General features: G+C 39.1%; 1 protein-coding gene across 2 annotated transcripts in view; it reads left to right on the top strand.

Moving 5' to 3' along the window:
* Positions 1-13787, top strand: part of Foxj3 (forkhead box J3) — a 93867-nt gene that overhangs the window by 55019 nt on the left and 25061 nt on the right. For both annotated transcript variants that reach the window (XM_021160897.3, XM_021160896.3), the window contains exon 5: positions 11009-11092. In XM_021160897.3, the coding sequence (XP_021016556.1) occupies positions 11009-11092 (84 nt within the window). The remainder of the gene's footprint in view (positions 1-11008; positions 11093-13787) is intronic.

Genomic DNA, 13787 nt, shown 5'->3' with positions numbered 1-13787 from the left:
TGAAGTTAAAGTACAGAGGGACTGGAAAAATGTCTCTCTTGTTAAAGTACTACTCTTGCAGGGGACCTGAGTTTGGTTCCTAGCACCTGCATTAGGCAGCTTGAGCACTTACACTCATGTGCACAAACCCATACCCATGCACATACACACATACAAAGTTAAAAAGAATCTGTCTAAAAGTGAATACTGAGAAGTATGAGCTTTTAGCTTTTACCGTTTGTCTCTAGTTTTAATGTTTTGTATTCAACAAACTAATCATTCTCACTAATTTATTTAATTTTACAAACTAGGTTTATAATAATATAATTGCTTCCAATTGGGATCTCAAAGCTAGGGTTGAATAGTAGCATTGTTCTTATTGATTATGGTTAGAAGTTGATGTTATAAACTTGATCTTATAAATAATACATTATGTGAATAAAGTTACTATTATTTGCTATATAAAGTTTATTTATTTTTGTGTGTTTATTTGCATATAAATCTGTTTACTATGTGTGTGCCTGGTGCTCCAGAGACCAGAAGAGGTTTGTGGGATCCCCTGGGATTGGCGCTATAGATGGTTGAGAGTTTCCATGTTGGTGTGGGAATTGAATCCGGGTCCTCTTTAAGAGCAGCCAGTGCTCTTAACCTTTGAACCATCTTTCCATCTCTTTATGATATTCGAATAAGAATTTGGTTGGAAGGGAGAAAAAACCTACCATTTTGTTTTGGAAATCTTAGTGTCACCCCACTTTATACAAGAGATAATTAGGTCCGAGATACTTGTTCATAATCACGTTGGAGTTAGAGACAACTATTCTGGTCATATTTTCTTTTTTTTTTTTTTTTTAGTTTTTCGAGACAGGGTTTCTCTGTATAGCCCTGGCTGTCCTGGAACTCACTTTGTAGACCAGGCTGGCCTCGAACTCAGAAATCCGCCTGCCTCTGCCTCCCGAGTGCTGGGGTCATATTTTCTTAACAGTTGCAGGAGACTAGAATAAACTAGAGAGGAATACTTCATGAAAAGCTGCAGCCAGCTCTTCCAGCCTCCAGTTCCACCTGTTTCTTTGACTTGGATTTTTAAGGTTTTTTTTAATGGCAGAGGCTATGCTATTTTAGTGGCATCAGAACTTTCCATCTATGTTGCTCCCCCTCCTTCCATGTAGTCTATAACCAGCACGGAGCCTTAGAGTGAGTGCTGAACAAGTGAGGTTCACTTGGTTTCCTGGTTTGTAGTGGAGTGCTTTTTTCATTATACCTGTCTTCCTTGAGAGGAGGCCAACATGTTGGTTAAGCTTGGGTTTAATGGTTTTGTTTTATATTACAGTATTTAATATGTAATTAATATAATTATAAAAATAACATTATTTAATAATGGCACTTAAGAAGCTTTCCCAAACCACCGTTAGTTACCACAGTGGAGAAAACCATTGAGTCAAGGTGGGGAGGGAGTAGACTTAGTGGGTTTTAAATCATAATAGTTAAGAGCTCTGATTGCCATCTGAATAGCAGTTGAATAAGCAGTCTGAACAGACAAAGTTCAGGTGAGTCGGTGATTAAAGGAATTAATCACAAGGTCCAAAAGTAAAGAAGTGGATTGGTGCTGGTGAGTAAATGTCAAGGCAAAGGTCAGTTATGAATGTCACATGAGTAATTAGGCACACTGAGATGTGAGAGCCAAGGGTAGCTGGGTATGGTGGCATGCGCACCTACGCTTCCAGCACTCAGGAGGTTGAGGTCAGCCTGAGCTGTAAAGTGAGATGCTTTGTTTAAACAACAACAGAAGTTTGGAGAGATTGCTCAGCCATGCTTTTTTTTTTTTTGCAGGGGAACTGAGTTCAGTTTCTAGCACTCATGTCTGGTGGCTCACAACTGTCTATTAAATAATTCCAACTCTCTTCTGGCCTCCATGAGCAACCTCTGACATGTATGCACACATATACAAAAATAAACTCTTTGAAAATCAAAAGCCAGCATTGATAATAGGTATTTCAATGACTCTGTCCCAGCATTACATCATGCTGTGAACTGTTTCCTCTCACCTGCCTTTTCTCTCATCTGCAATGTAACACTTTGTTGTTGTGTTCCCTTTTGGTAGATCTAACCGTTTTATACAATATTTAACCTGAAAGTGAATTTTTATACCTATAAATGGTATCACTGGGAATGAGAAAGGAAAGATTAACATGTGATATAAAACTGTGGGAGTCAGGGATGGAAAGGATCTGGTATCATTTCTGAAGTTCTTGAAATAGGAGTGCATTGAGAGCTAGGGAATAGCAGCAACAGTGAGCATATGCTTAGCAGTGGGTTATTTAAAACATAGGATTTATAGATTTAGCCATTTAGATTTGCTAGTTACTTAGGATCAAAATTGTTCTTCCTGGAATAAAAGTTACTATTTCTACCTCATCAGTTAATAAACATGTTTATTAATAGCATTTTCAACCTGAAGCTTATTAAAGAAAGGTCATATTACTGTGTGATAAAGCAGGGTATTTTGGATTGCTATTCAAAGATGTACTTTATATAAAGTAATACATATTTTATGATGAGAATAAAATCATTTAAATTACTTGTTTCTCATTAAGATATTTTTTTAGATAAACGCTAACTGTTGCTCAGGCTAGCCCAGAACTCAAATCAGTCCTCCTGCCTCAAATTTTCCCAGGTGCTAGGATTAATCTTACAAATCTTTATTTATAAATCCTCATTTTCCTGGTGTTTATGGATTAACTATATGGTCTTTTCTGTTAAACACTGTGGAGTTTTTGTGTGTTGTAGGGTTTTCCCCCTCTCTTTGGAATTAACTTTCATTTTAGTACATCTTGAAGTTTGTAGTAGATTGCTTTTTGGAAAAATGTAGTGGGTGAAAGCTGTGAAATTTCAGTTTTCTATTTGGGACTATAGAGATTGAGCCATGGTGTTCCTTTCTCAGTCAGGTTGGGGGAGCTGCAGGATGTGCTGATGTATTTACTGTATAAGTGTGGTTGATATGACTTGATGTTTACTTAATAGAATCTTGAGCTGTTTTACATGTCCTGTCTTGATTCCAGATGAAATCTGGTCGAACCTGACTTTAGGTGGTGATCTTTGAGCTTTTCATAGGTTTTTTTCATGGTAGGGAACTTGTAGTAATGGAGTTGTCAGGCATATGACTGTGTGTGCTTTCTCACTACAGAGCTGGCTGCTCTTCACCATTAATTGTTTATTATCAGGCCATGTTCTATTTTATGAATATAAAATGGTTAACCCATTTATTCATTGGTACACAATTTGGAGGCCTTTTCAGTTTGGGACTGTCGTTGAAAAGCTACCAGGAAATTGACATTTTTCTTTGAGTCCTCTTGACTACTGAGAGGAAGGCTTGCTGGGTCACAGGGTAAGTGGGAGATGATACTCATTCCTTGTGGCCGTGATACTTTGCATTTTCACAGCAATGCCAGAGACTTCCCACTACTAATTCATTATTAGTGATGCTTTTAACTTTGGCTGGGAAACAGTATCTTACCATAGTTTTGATTTGCCCACAATCCTAATCACCCCTGATTTTTAAAATCTTTTAAAAATCTTTTAGTGGCCATTTGCATATCTTTTTTGAAGTTCTTTTAAGTTAAAAAACGTTGTCATTACTGAGACTGTGTGTGTGCTGCATAGACGTCTTTTGGTAGATTGATGTTGTGGAATATTGTCTCAGACGGAGGTTTGCCTTTTTATTTTTATAATTATGCTGTAAAAAGAGTAGTCATGGTAGATAATTAATGAAATGGAATTTATTCCTAAGTTACTATTTAGTGATATTTTTTTGTGTGTGCTGCCCAGGCAGTCAACTAGTACGTACATATAGAAGTTTTTCTGTTTCTGTAAGTTTGATGGTTTACATTTATGCTCATGATTCATTTCAAGTTAATATTTATTTCATTGTGGTCCTTTAAATTGTCTTTAATTGTTCTTTGACCTTTATGAAATATTCCTATTTTTAAAAATTGATTTGTGTGTGTGTGTGTGAGAGAGAGAGAGAGAGATACATACATTACATAACATACATACATACACACACACACATACATACTGGGTCAAGGCATTGGATATGTGTGGCAGCAAACGCTATCATTGCATTGCATGTTTCAGTTTGCACGTCGGAGAGCTCACTATCACTTGTAAATCTAGTCCTAGGGTACCTGACATCCTCTTCTGGTCTCTGAGCCTGCATGGGGTATGGTACACATAAACTAAGATAAAACTCTTAGGAGGAACTCTACTGACTAGCATAGTCTAAAGGAAAGCTAGGGCTCAACTAGAAATAAGGAGACAGGAATTCCTTCCAGGCAATATCACTTTGTTTTCTGACAGTGAGTTGGCTATGTCATACATAACTAGTATTAGATTAAATGTTTCTGGTTCCTTTTCCCCTATTTATTGCTGTGAAGACCGTGACCAAGGCAATTCTTACAAAAGAAAGCATTTAGTTGGGGGTTTGCATATGGTTTTAGAGGGTGAGTCCAAGATCATCATGGTGGACAGCAGACAAGCATGACAATGGAGCAGTTGCTGAGAGTTTTACATATTGATCTGCTCTGAAACCTCAAAGCCCTCATTCAGCAAGTCCACACCTCCACCAAGAAGGCTACACCTCATTGGAGCCAGCATACCCCTACCCCCTTGCAAATATATATACATTTTTGTTTAGATATGACTTGCATACCATTCACTTTTGTTTTGGATCATATAACCTAGTAATTTTTGTAAAGCTGAACTCTAGGACATTACCATTTCCTTACCTTGAAAAGGACAACAGTTTCCGTTAAATTTTATTTTTCTCCTTCCCATTTCTCCCATTTTAATCTCCTGGTAACCATTTATTTTCTATACTTAAGAATTTTCTTAATCTGAATAGGCCATCCACAAATTTTCAGGGTCTTCTACTGTGCTTTATTTGTAAAATTTTTATAAAATAACATTTAAAATTTTATAACTATAAATAAAAATTTATGGTAAACTCTAATACTAGTTTTCTGGATACAGTTGGAAGTAGAGTTGTGGTTACTGACTCAGTCTGACTATATTGGGGATTTAAATAAAGATTATAGGTCAATACATGATCTTATTGTAACCTATGACTACAAAAGTATTAAAATATGTTTGTTAGAAATCAGCCTCCAAACGCTGACACCATTGCATACACTAGCATATTTTGTTGAAAGGACCCTGATATAGCTGTCTCTTGTGAGACTACGCCGGGGCCTAGCAAACACAGAAGTGGATGCTCATAGTCAGCTACTGGATGGATCACAGGGCCCCCAATGGAGGAGCTAGAGAAAGTATTAGATTAGATGTTTTAGAAAGTATTAGATTAGGGTCTGCAACCCTATAGGTGGAACAACAATATGAACTAACCAGTACCCCCAAGAGCTCGTGTCTCTAGCTTCTTATGTATCAGAAGATGGCCTAGTCGGCCATCAGTGGAAAGAGAGGCCCATTGGTCATGCAAACTTTATATGCCTCAGTACAGGGGAACGCCAGGGCCAAGAAGTGGGAGTGGGAGGGGAGTGGGGGTGGGGAGAGTATGGGGGACTTTGGGATAGCATTGGAAATGTAAATGAATAAAATACCCAATAAATAAATAAATCAGCATGGTATATTTCTCAGAATAATTTGGTCAGCTTGCTTAGAAAAATGAGAAGCATTGTTGGTATGACTAAAGTAAAATTTGAAATTATTTCAGTTACTACTAAATCAAGTAGAAGGAACAAGTGAGCTAATTTAGGAGAAATACATTTCACAACAACTGTATGCATCCATATATATTTTCAGTATTGGTAGAACATATATCCTGGTTTCAGTCTCAGAAAAGCAGCCTTCCCATTCCATAGTTAGGTAAAATACATTTACATAATTCTGAGCATATAGAGATTTTCAACAATTTGGAAAATAGGTGAAGAAAACAAATAGAAAGTGGAGAGTGGAGAGGTGGCTAAGCAGTTAAGAGCCCTGACTTCCAGTTCATTTCCCAGCAACCACTTGGTGGCTCCCAACCATCTGTAATGGGATCCAATGCCTCGTCAGCTCACTTTTGACAAAGATATTCATGTATTCAGTTGATATATGATAGCAGTCTTTATCATGGTGGAAAAAAATGCCTATCCTTACTTACCGAAAATTAAAATTAAGTGAAACAGATGCCTGAGACCATACAACGTTTAGAAGAAAACATTGCAGAAAATATTTCTTATATCTTGGGAAAGGCTATGTCTTTCCTTTGAAAGAAATTTGATAAACTAGGCTTTAATGAAGTAAAACTTTTTTGATCTTAGTACCATTATGCAAACAGGGACTGGAAGATATTCAGAGTACATACACCTGACAAATGATTAATTATTTAGAATATGTGAAAAATTATAACATAAATCCCTGAAAATCTGACAAAAAAATTACCATTCATCAGAAGATTATGCCTAGAACCACAGAAAACTACTCACTCAAATAACTTGAACAGAAAAGTATGTTACAAAGATGGAGCATTTGGACTCTCATCCCATTACTCAGAGTGGAAAGTAGCCTACAGATTGAGTCATTTATACACATTTCTAGAAAAGGCAAAACCTAGTGTGTTAACGACAGGCAGCAGACGTGTGTGTGTGTGTGTGTGTGTGTGTGTGTGTGTGTGTGTGTGAGTGTGTGTGTGTGTGAGTGTGTGAGTGTGTGAGTGTGTGTGTGTGAGTGTGTGTGTGTGTGTGAGTGTGTGAGTGTGTGTGTGTGTGAGTGTGTGTGTGAGTGTGTGTGTGAGTGTGTGTGAGTGTGAGTGTGTGTGTGTGTGTGTGAGTGAGTGTGTGAGTGTGTGTGTGTGTGTGAGTGTGAGTGTGTGTGTGTGTGTGTGAGTGAGTGTGAGTGTGTGAGTGTGTGTGTGAGTGTGTGTGTGTGTGAGTGTGTGTGTGAGTGTGTGTGTGAGTGTGTGAGTGAGTGTGTGAGTGTGTGTGTGTGTGAGTGAGTGTGTGAGTGTGTGAGTGTGTGTGAGTGTGTGTGTGTGAGTGTGTGTGTGAGTGTGTGTGAGTGTGTGTGTGTGTGTGAGTGTGTGAGTGTGTGAGTGTGTGTGTGTGAGTGTGTGTGTGTGTGAGTGTGTGTGTGAGTGTGTGTGTGTGTGTGAGTGTGTGTGTGTGTGTGAGTGTGTGTGTGTGTGTGTGAGTGAGTGTGTGTGTGAGTGTGTGTGTGAGTGTGTGTGTGATGAAGGTAGTGGGCAAAAGAAGATCACTTGCTGCGCTACACAGAAACTTTTAAAGGCAACGAATGGGATTTTTTTGTTTTTATTTTGACCTTAATTACAGGGTATATATATTAAAGACTTTTGAATTATTTGCTTAATATTGATACATTCTGTTTTTGTTAAATAACATTTTGGGGAAGTTGATTTTAAAATGAAAATTGGGTTGGTGAGATGCCTCAACAAGTGAAAGTGCTTATAACTGATTTTGCCTCATTGTTGGTCTGTGTGTAGTAGTATTTTGTGTAAAAAAAAAAATCTGTTAAAACATTGAGGTTTTTGTTTGTTTAGTATTTTTTATATGTTGGGGACAGAGGTTCTTGTAGCCCTGGCTGTCCTGGAACTCACTTTGTAGACCAGACTGACTTCAAACTCAGAAGGGATCAACCTGCCTCTGCCTCCTGGGTTCCGTGATTAAAGGAGTGTTTATCACAGGTCCACTCACCTGCAGTTTTTTTTTTTTCTTTGTAAATTTTGTGTGTATTGGTGTTTTTCTACTATGTATGTTCGTGCACCGTGTGTGTGCGGTGCAAGTTGAGGGTGTCAGAACCTCTAGAACCAGAGTTACAGATGATTATTAGCTACCATGTGGGTGCTGAACTTGGGTTCTCTGCAAGTGCACAAATGCTCTTAACCCCCTGACCATCTCTTCATCCCATTTTTAATTTTTATTTTTATTCAAATGTTTATAACAAAATGGAAATCTACAGTTTGGACATTTTCCCCAGGTTAATACAATGTTCCAGAAACAAACACAGGCCTTTATCATTTCTATGAACACTTTTTGTTATTTTAAGTTTAAACATCTCTAATTTTTCCTACTTGTATTTTGAAATGCTAGCTGAGCACTATGCATAAAATCATGTAAATTATTGTACTTAATAGTTTTGAGATTTTAGGGTATAGAAACTACTATGTTAAATACATTACTGTATCTGGTCTTTTCTACTTTGTGGGTTCTTTTTTTTTTCTACTTTTAATCTCCCATCTGCACCCCCCACCCTTTCACTAGATAGGCGAGAACAAATGATAGAGAGGGAGAGAGGTCTCTGAATCTAGCTTCTTTCTTTTGTTTCTTTGAGCATGGCTACTAACAAGCTACAAACAATCCTACTGAACTACCAGCCATGCTTATCAGGGCTCTAGCATTCCTATACCCTCTGAAAAGGTCTCAGAATTCCAAAGGTCGCACAAGATCAGACACAGTCTGCAGCTGGCAAAACCACACCTCTCCTCTGATAGAGCAGGAGACAAATCATAGTTGGTTGCTTCAGACAGTGACATAGCCATATTTCTGTGCTTTTAAAGAAAACAAAATTCACAAAGTGTCACTACACATAAAGCTACAATGTCATGCTTGTAAGCTTCTAGTGAGGTGACATGGTTCTTGTGTTTAAATTAGATCTAGTTGGCAGTGACCACTTGAAAAAGAAGCAAAGGCAGTGGCTGGAAAATGAGACCAGTGCTAAGCTCAGGTGTCCACGTACACTAGTATCTTGGCCTGCCATCATAACCCTCTACACTGGTATTTTTGGTCTAATTTGTTGAACATTGTTTTCTCTTTTCCATTTTAGTTTAGGTTTACTTTGAGTACTTGTTTTGTATCTTATGTTGCACTGTGATTATTACAGAAATGAGTAGAGAAACTTTTGCCCTTAAGGAGGTCATACCCTAGACAACACTATAAGAAGTGTAGTGGGTAGTCAGTGGTCTAAACAGGTGAAAAGCACAGAAGTGTTAGAGAGAGAATGGTAAATTCATGGGTTTGGCAAGAAGATCAGAGGCTTTCCTTGATTAATGTTTAGAGTAAGTTTGAATGTCGAATATGGATTGGGTGGGTAAGTAGGTAATGTAGATTGTGCAGTCACCATTGAGGGTAGGATGCAGACACATGAGACATACTGGATCCACAGAACTGATTTGGGCTGCAGATATAGTTCATTTGGTAGATTGCTTGCCTAATGTGCACAAAGTTTTGGGAGTACCTTGTAAACTGAATATGGTATCACATGTCACCTTGTCTCAAAGCATATGCAGGGAGCGGGGCAAAAGGATAGCTCAGCAGGTAAGTTCTTATCATTCAAACATGAGGTCCATACCTGGTAGCCACATAAAGGTGGAAGGAGAGAACTAACTTTCTAGAGTTGTTCTCTAATCTCCATACACACACCATGGTACACAAATCGCCATGCCATGTATGTATGTATGTATGTATGTATGTATATGTGTGTGTGTATACACACACACACACACACACAGATCATGTAAGGCTGAAGTGTGAGCTTGAGAGGGGAGGTGTTTCTTCTTTATTGTTTGTTACAGAACAAGCAGCCTAGGAAGATAAATACCGAATGCAAGGCTGAGTTTGAGTAATAATGCTTCAGCTAATCATATGTAAATCTGGTATATAAATTAAAGTTTCTATTGTGTTGAAACACAGTGATCAAAAGCAGCTTGTGGAGGAAAGGGTTTATTTTAAAAGATGAAGTAGAAAGATTTGTAGGTCCCAGGCTCTAGAGATTAGAATATCTGTAATTGTAAAACAAATACTGCTACAGTGCAAATCTCATATAATTAACCATTACTGAGAATCAGTCACAGGGACAGGTGAGATAGCTAGGAGGTGGTAGTGCTTGATCTGTAGGCATGAGGGCCTGAGTTCTAATTCCAGCCATCATATAAAAAGCTGGGATGGTTTATGGTTGCGTGTTCTTGTAACCCCACTTTGGGGGATGGAGACAGGCAGATTTGGAGTTCCCAGGCATCCATCCTCTTTCTGTGGAACAGTGAGTTTCTTCCTAATGAGAGGCCTGTCTCAAAGCAAGTAAGGTAGAACATAGTAGAGGAGACATGATGTGCTCTGGCCACTATGTATGTGTTTTGGAATGCACACCCACACACTCAGTCCTCTTCCCACAGTTTTTAAAATAAAAATAATTAATAAAGTAATATGGGTCACTTACTAAAAAACATAGTTGGCTCTTGTGGTAAATGCCCTTGGACTGAGACCTGTGACAGTGGTCTCTTTAATAATTCAGCTGTGAGCTTCTTTTTTCTGCTTAATTAGAGTTGTTTGTTTTGTTTTGGCATGGTTGTGCATGCCTGCAATATTAGCTGTTCATGAGGCTAAAACAGGGGGACCACAAGGATGAGGCCCATTTGGGTAACTTAAGAAAGATCCCGTTTCAAGGTAAAAACTTCCAAAATGGGCTGGAGGTGTAGCTGGTAGTCGGGCACCTTTCCTGTCAGGTGAGGCCTGGACCACTAATAAAGCTGAGCAGTTGTGTTTCTGTCCATTCTTTTTCTTACATTTTCAAAATTCTTGGTTTTGGAGAAGATTATTGTATTAGTTAGGGTTTCATTGCTATGAAGAGACACCATGACCAAGGCAACTCTTAGATAAAGGAAAACATTTGTTTGGTGCTGGCTTAGAGTTTCAGAGGTTCAGTCCATTATCATCATGGTGAGAGGAATGCCAGATGTGGTGCTGGAGGAACCAAGAGTTCTACATCTTGATCTGAAAGCAGCCAGGAAAGGTTGCCTTCCATACTGGATGGGGGCCTGACCATAGGAGATCTTAAAGTCTACCCCCACAGTGACACACTTACTTCAACAAGGCCACACCTCCTCGTAGTGCCACTCCATGTGAGGCAAACCCTCAAACATAAGAGTCTGTGGGGCCCATATTCAAGACACAATTATAAATATTTCTTTAAAAGCTTTAAGGTTTACTGTAATATGCAATTAATATAATCTGTTTTTTATCTTTAGGGTTCTTACTGGGCAATAGACACCAATCCGAAGGAAGACACGCTGCCTACTCGGCCAAAGAAGAGGGCAAGATCTGTAGAACGGGTAAAGCTCTTTATCATGATTCTTGAGTGTTGAAGCATATCAGAAATGCAGACTCTTAAAATTCGTTTCCAGTAGATGACGTATAATCACAAGAAAAGTAAGATTTCGTTTTATAGTTTTGTATATGAATCAGAGAAATTTTTAGCCCATTTTGTTTTATCTTCACACTTTGAGCAAGGGAGGCAATTTAGGAATTGTTTGAAGGTTTTAATCTATTAGAACACACCTGCTGTGTGAGTCTCACACTCCAGGCTTCAGAGCTTTAATCTGGTAGCTTTGTTCTGTACCTCAAACACTGAGGATTGATTTTAAATGACAGCCATTTCACAAATGTTCTTCCTTGTTATATCAAATGTTCTTCCTTGTCCTCAGGGTGCTTTCCTCTTCTTTCACCCATATGGTAGTTATTCTGTATACATTCTGTGTGCCTGTGTTCCTGTGAATACATGGCTAACACTGATTTCCAAGAATGAAAAAGAAAAAGATCTTTGGTTGCTATTTTAATAAGTATTACAATACGTATAGTCAACCCCTCAGCTGCCACTGTGTGTTTACTGCACTTCGATTTTCCTTACCCTTTCTACAGTTGCAGCATCACAGGTAAACATCCCTGCTCATCCTCTTGTGCCGGTGAACTCGCTCCAGCTGTTGACTGCTTAGTAAAGCCTTTCCTTGTTTGCACTTGTGGTGCTGGAGAATTTTTATAAAGTTCTTTATAAAATCATACACACTTTATAGTAATTTTTTTCTATATGTTCTTCTCTAGACTAGTGTCTCCTTAAAGACAGGGAAACAAAGTATTCATATCTCTAGCATTAGTGTTTTTACATAGCCTATAATGGATATTAAATGTTTACAAGGTAAGTCAGGAGAAAAAGGATGTAATGTGAAGAAAATGGAGTAAATGTGTGGTGAAATAGATTTTGACATATGCCTGCCTGCTACTGGTAAATATATATATATTATATATATACTGGTAAATATATATATATATGTGTGTGTGTGCATATCTATCTGTCTGTCTGTCTATCTGTCTGTCTATCTATCTATCCAGAGAAAGAGAGTTTGTAAGCCTTGAAGAAAAGGATCAAGATGATAAGAGATATATAGATAGGCTGGAGAATCCAGTCCACTCAGCCACAGGGCATGGCCTCTTGGGGAGGCAGAATTTGGGGAGTTTGACTGCACTTATCCCACCACCCTGTTTACCCACAGCAGGTGTTGGGCTGTAGGGAAGCACCGAGATGCCGCTCTGGAGGTGGAAAGTGCAGTCTGAGATGGGGGAAGATGGAGCTCATGTTCAGAGATCCCCAGGCCTGCGATGAGGTTGGGGCCATGGGGTTCCCAGACTCTGGAATATCCATGCCGCTGGTAGTCGCAGAACAACAGAGAACTGAGTTGGGGCCCTTAGGCTGGGTACAGTGTCTAGCCCATGCGGATGATTGTCCTTGGCTTGCAGGTTGCAGGCTTGTTGGCTATTGTGACTGGGAGGGCAGAGAGGCCTTCTATGGGAGGTTAAAGTTGTGGCTCTGTAAACAAAGCCATTCTGTATGGCTCTCCCCATGGCATGGCAGATCATGATGAAAAGAGACAGTCCATGGTTCATGGTAGAAAATGGATATATAATGTACCATATTCAACTTCTCAGAGTGGGCCTGTGATTAAATACCTTTTGCAGGGAGGGATGTCTGGGAAAGGAAGCTTATTAGCTAAGGTACCTTAATAGCATAGAGAACTCTTTTGGGCCTACTTGTGGTCACATCTCTTTTTTTATGTGAGAAGCATGGAAGCATAGCACGTGTTCCAAGTAAGGAGTCTGGCAGAGAGCTGGGGTCGCTTAAGCATCAGGTGTGTGCCCACTGAGTCTCCCAGTCTTGACCTGTTCTACCTTGCCAAACTTACTGGCATGGTTTATAGCCCACAATTGGCTGGCTGGCAGGAAGGCAGGCAGGCAGAGTCTGTTTTTTTTTTTTTTTCCTTTTTAAAAACCTTACCATTAGAACTGCAGACTAGTTTTGAACTAGGGCTATGTGAGCATGGCCACAGAAGAGCTTATGCTGTAGGCCTTATTGGAGCCAAGCATCAATTCTATAAAATTAAGTATGAATTTTGGAGCCTTGATTGTTGGCTTTTTAAGTAAACCAGTATTTCCAATAAAAGCAATTTATACGCCAGTCGTATAAATTATATGCCAGTTGGTTTATGCCTTTAATCCCAGAAGTTAGGAGGCAGATGGATCTCAGTGTTCAAGTCCAGTCTGGTCTACAGAGTAAGTTCCAGGACAGCCAGGGTTACACAGAGAATCCCAGTCTTGAAAAAACAAAACTAAAAGCAAACCAACCAAGCAACCAAAAAGAAAAAAAGCAATATATATGACTAAACACTACATACTTTACAACCAGCCCCCAAGAATATTTCCCTATGAAAAATACAGACACATGGATTTCTCAGGGCAGGAAGTTATTATGACTTTAAACAGATCCAATGTCAGGCAACAGAGTCAGAGACAGTCCCCACTCCTATTGTTAGGTGATCCACATAAAAAGCAAGCTGCATATCTGCTACAAATGTAGGGGGTAGGGGGACTAAGTCCTGCCCCCTGCATGCTCATTGGTTGGTTGGTTCAGACTCTGAGACCCTTGACTCTAGGTCTTCTTGTGGAGTCCTTGACCCTTCTGGCTCTGTCAATTCTGTC

This window comes from Mus caroli, unplaced genomic scaffold (assembly GCF_978045245.1).
Source record: "Mus caroli unplaced genomic scaffold, Mus_caroli_1 scaffold_6, whole genome shotgun sequence".
Classification (NCBI taxonomy): domain Eukaryota; kingdom Metazoa; phylum Chordata; class Mammalia; order Rodentia; family Muridae; genus Mus; species Mus caroli.
This window is presented reverse-complemented; position numbering and strand designations above follow the sequence as displayed.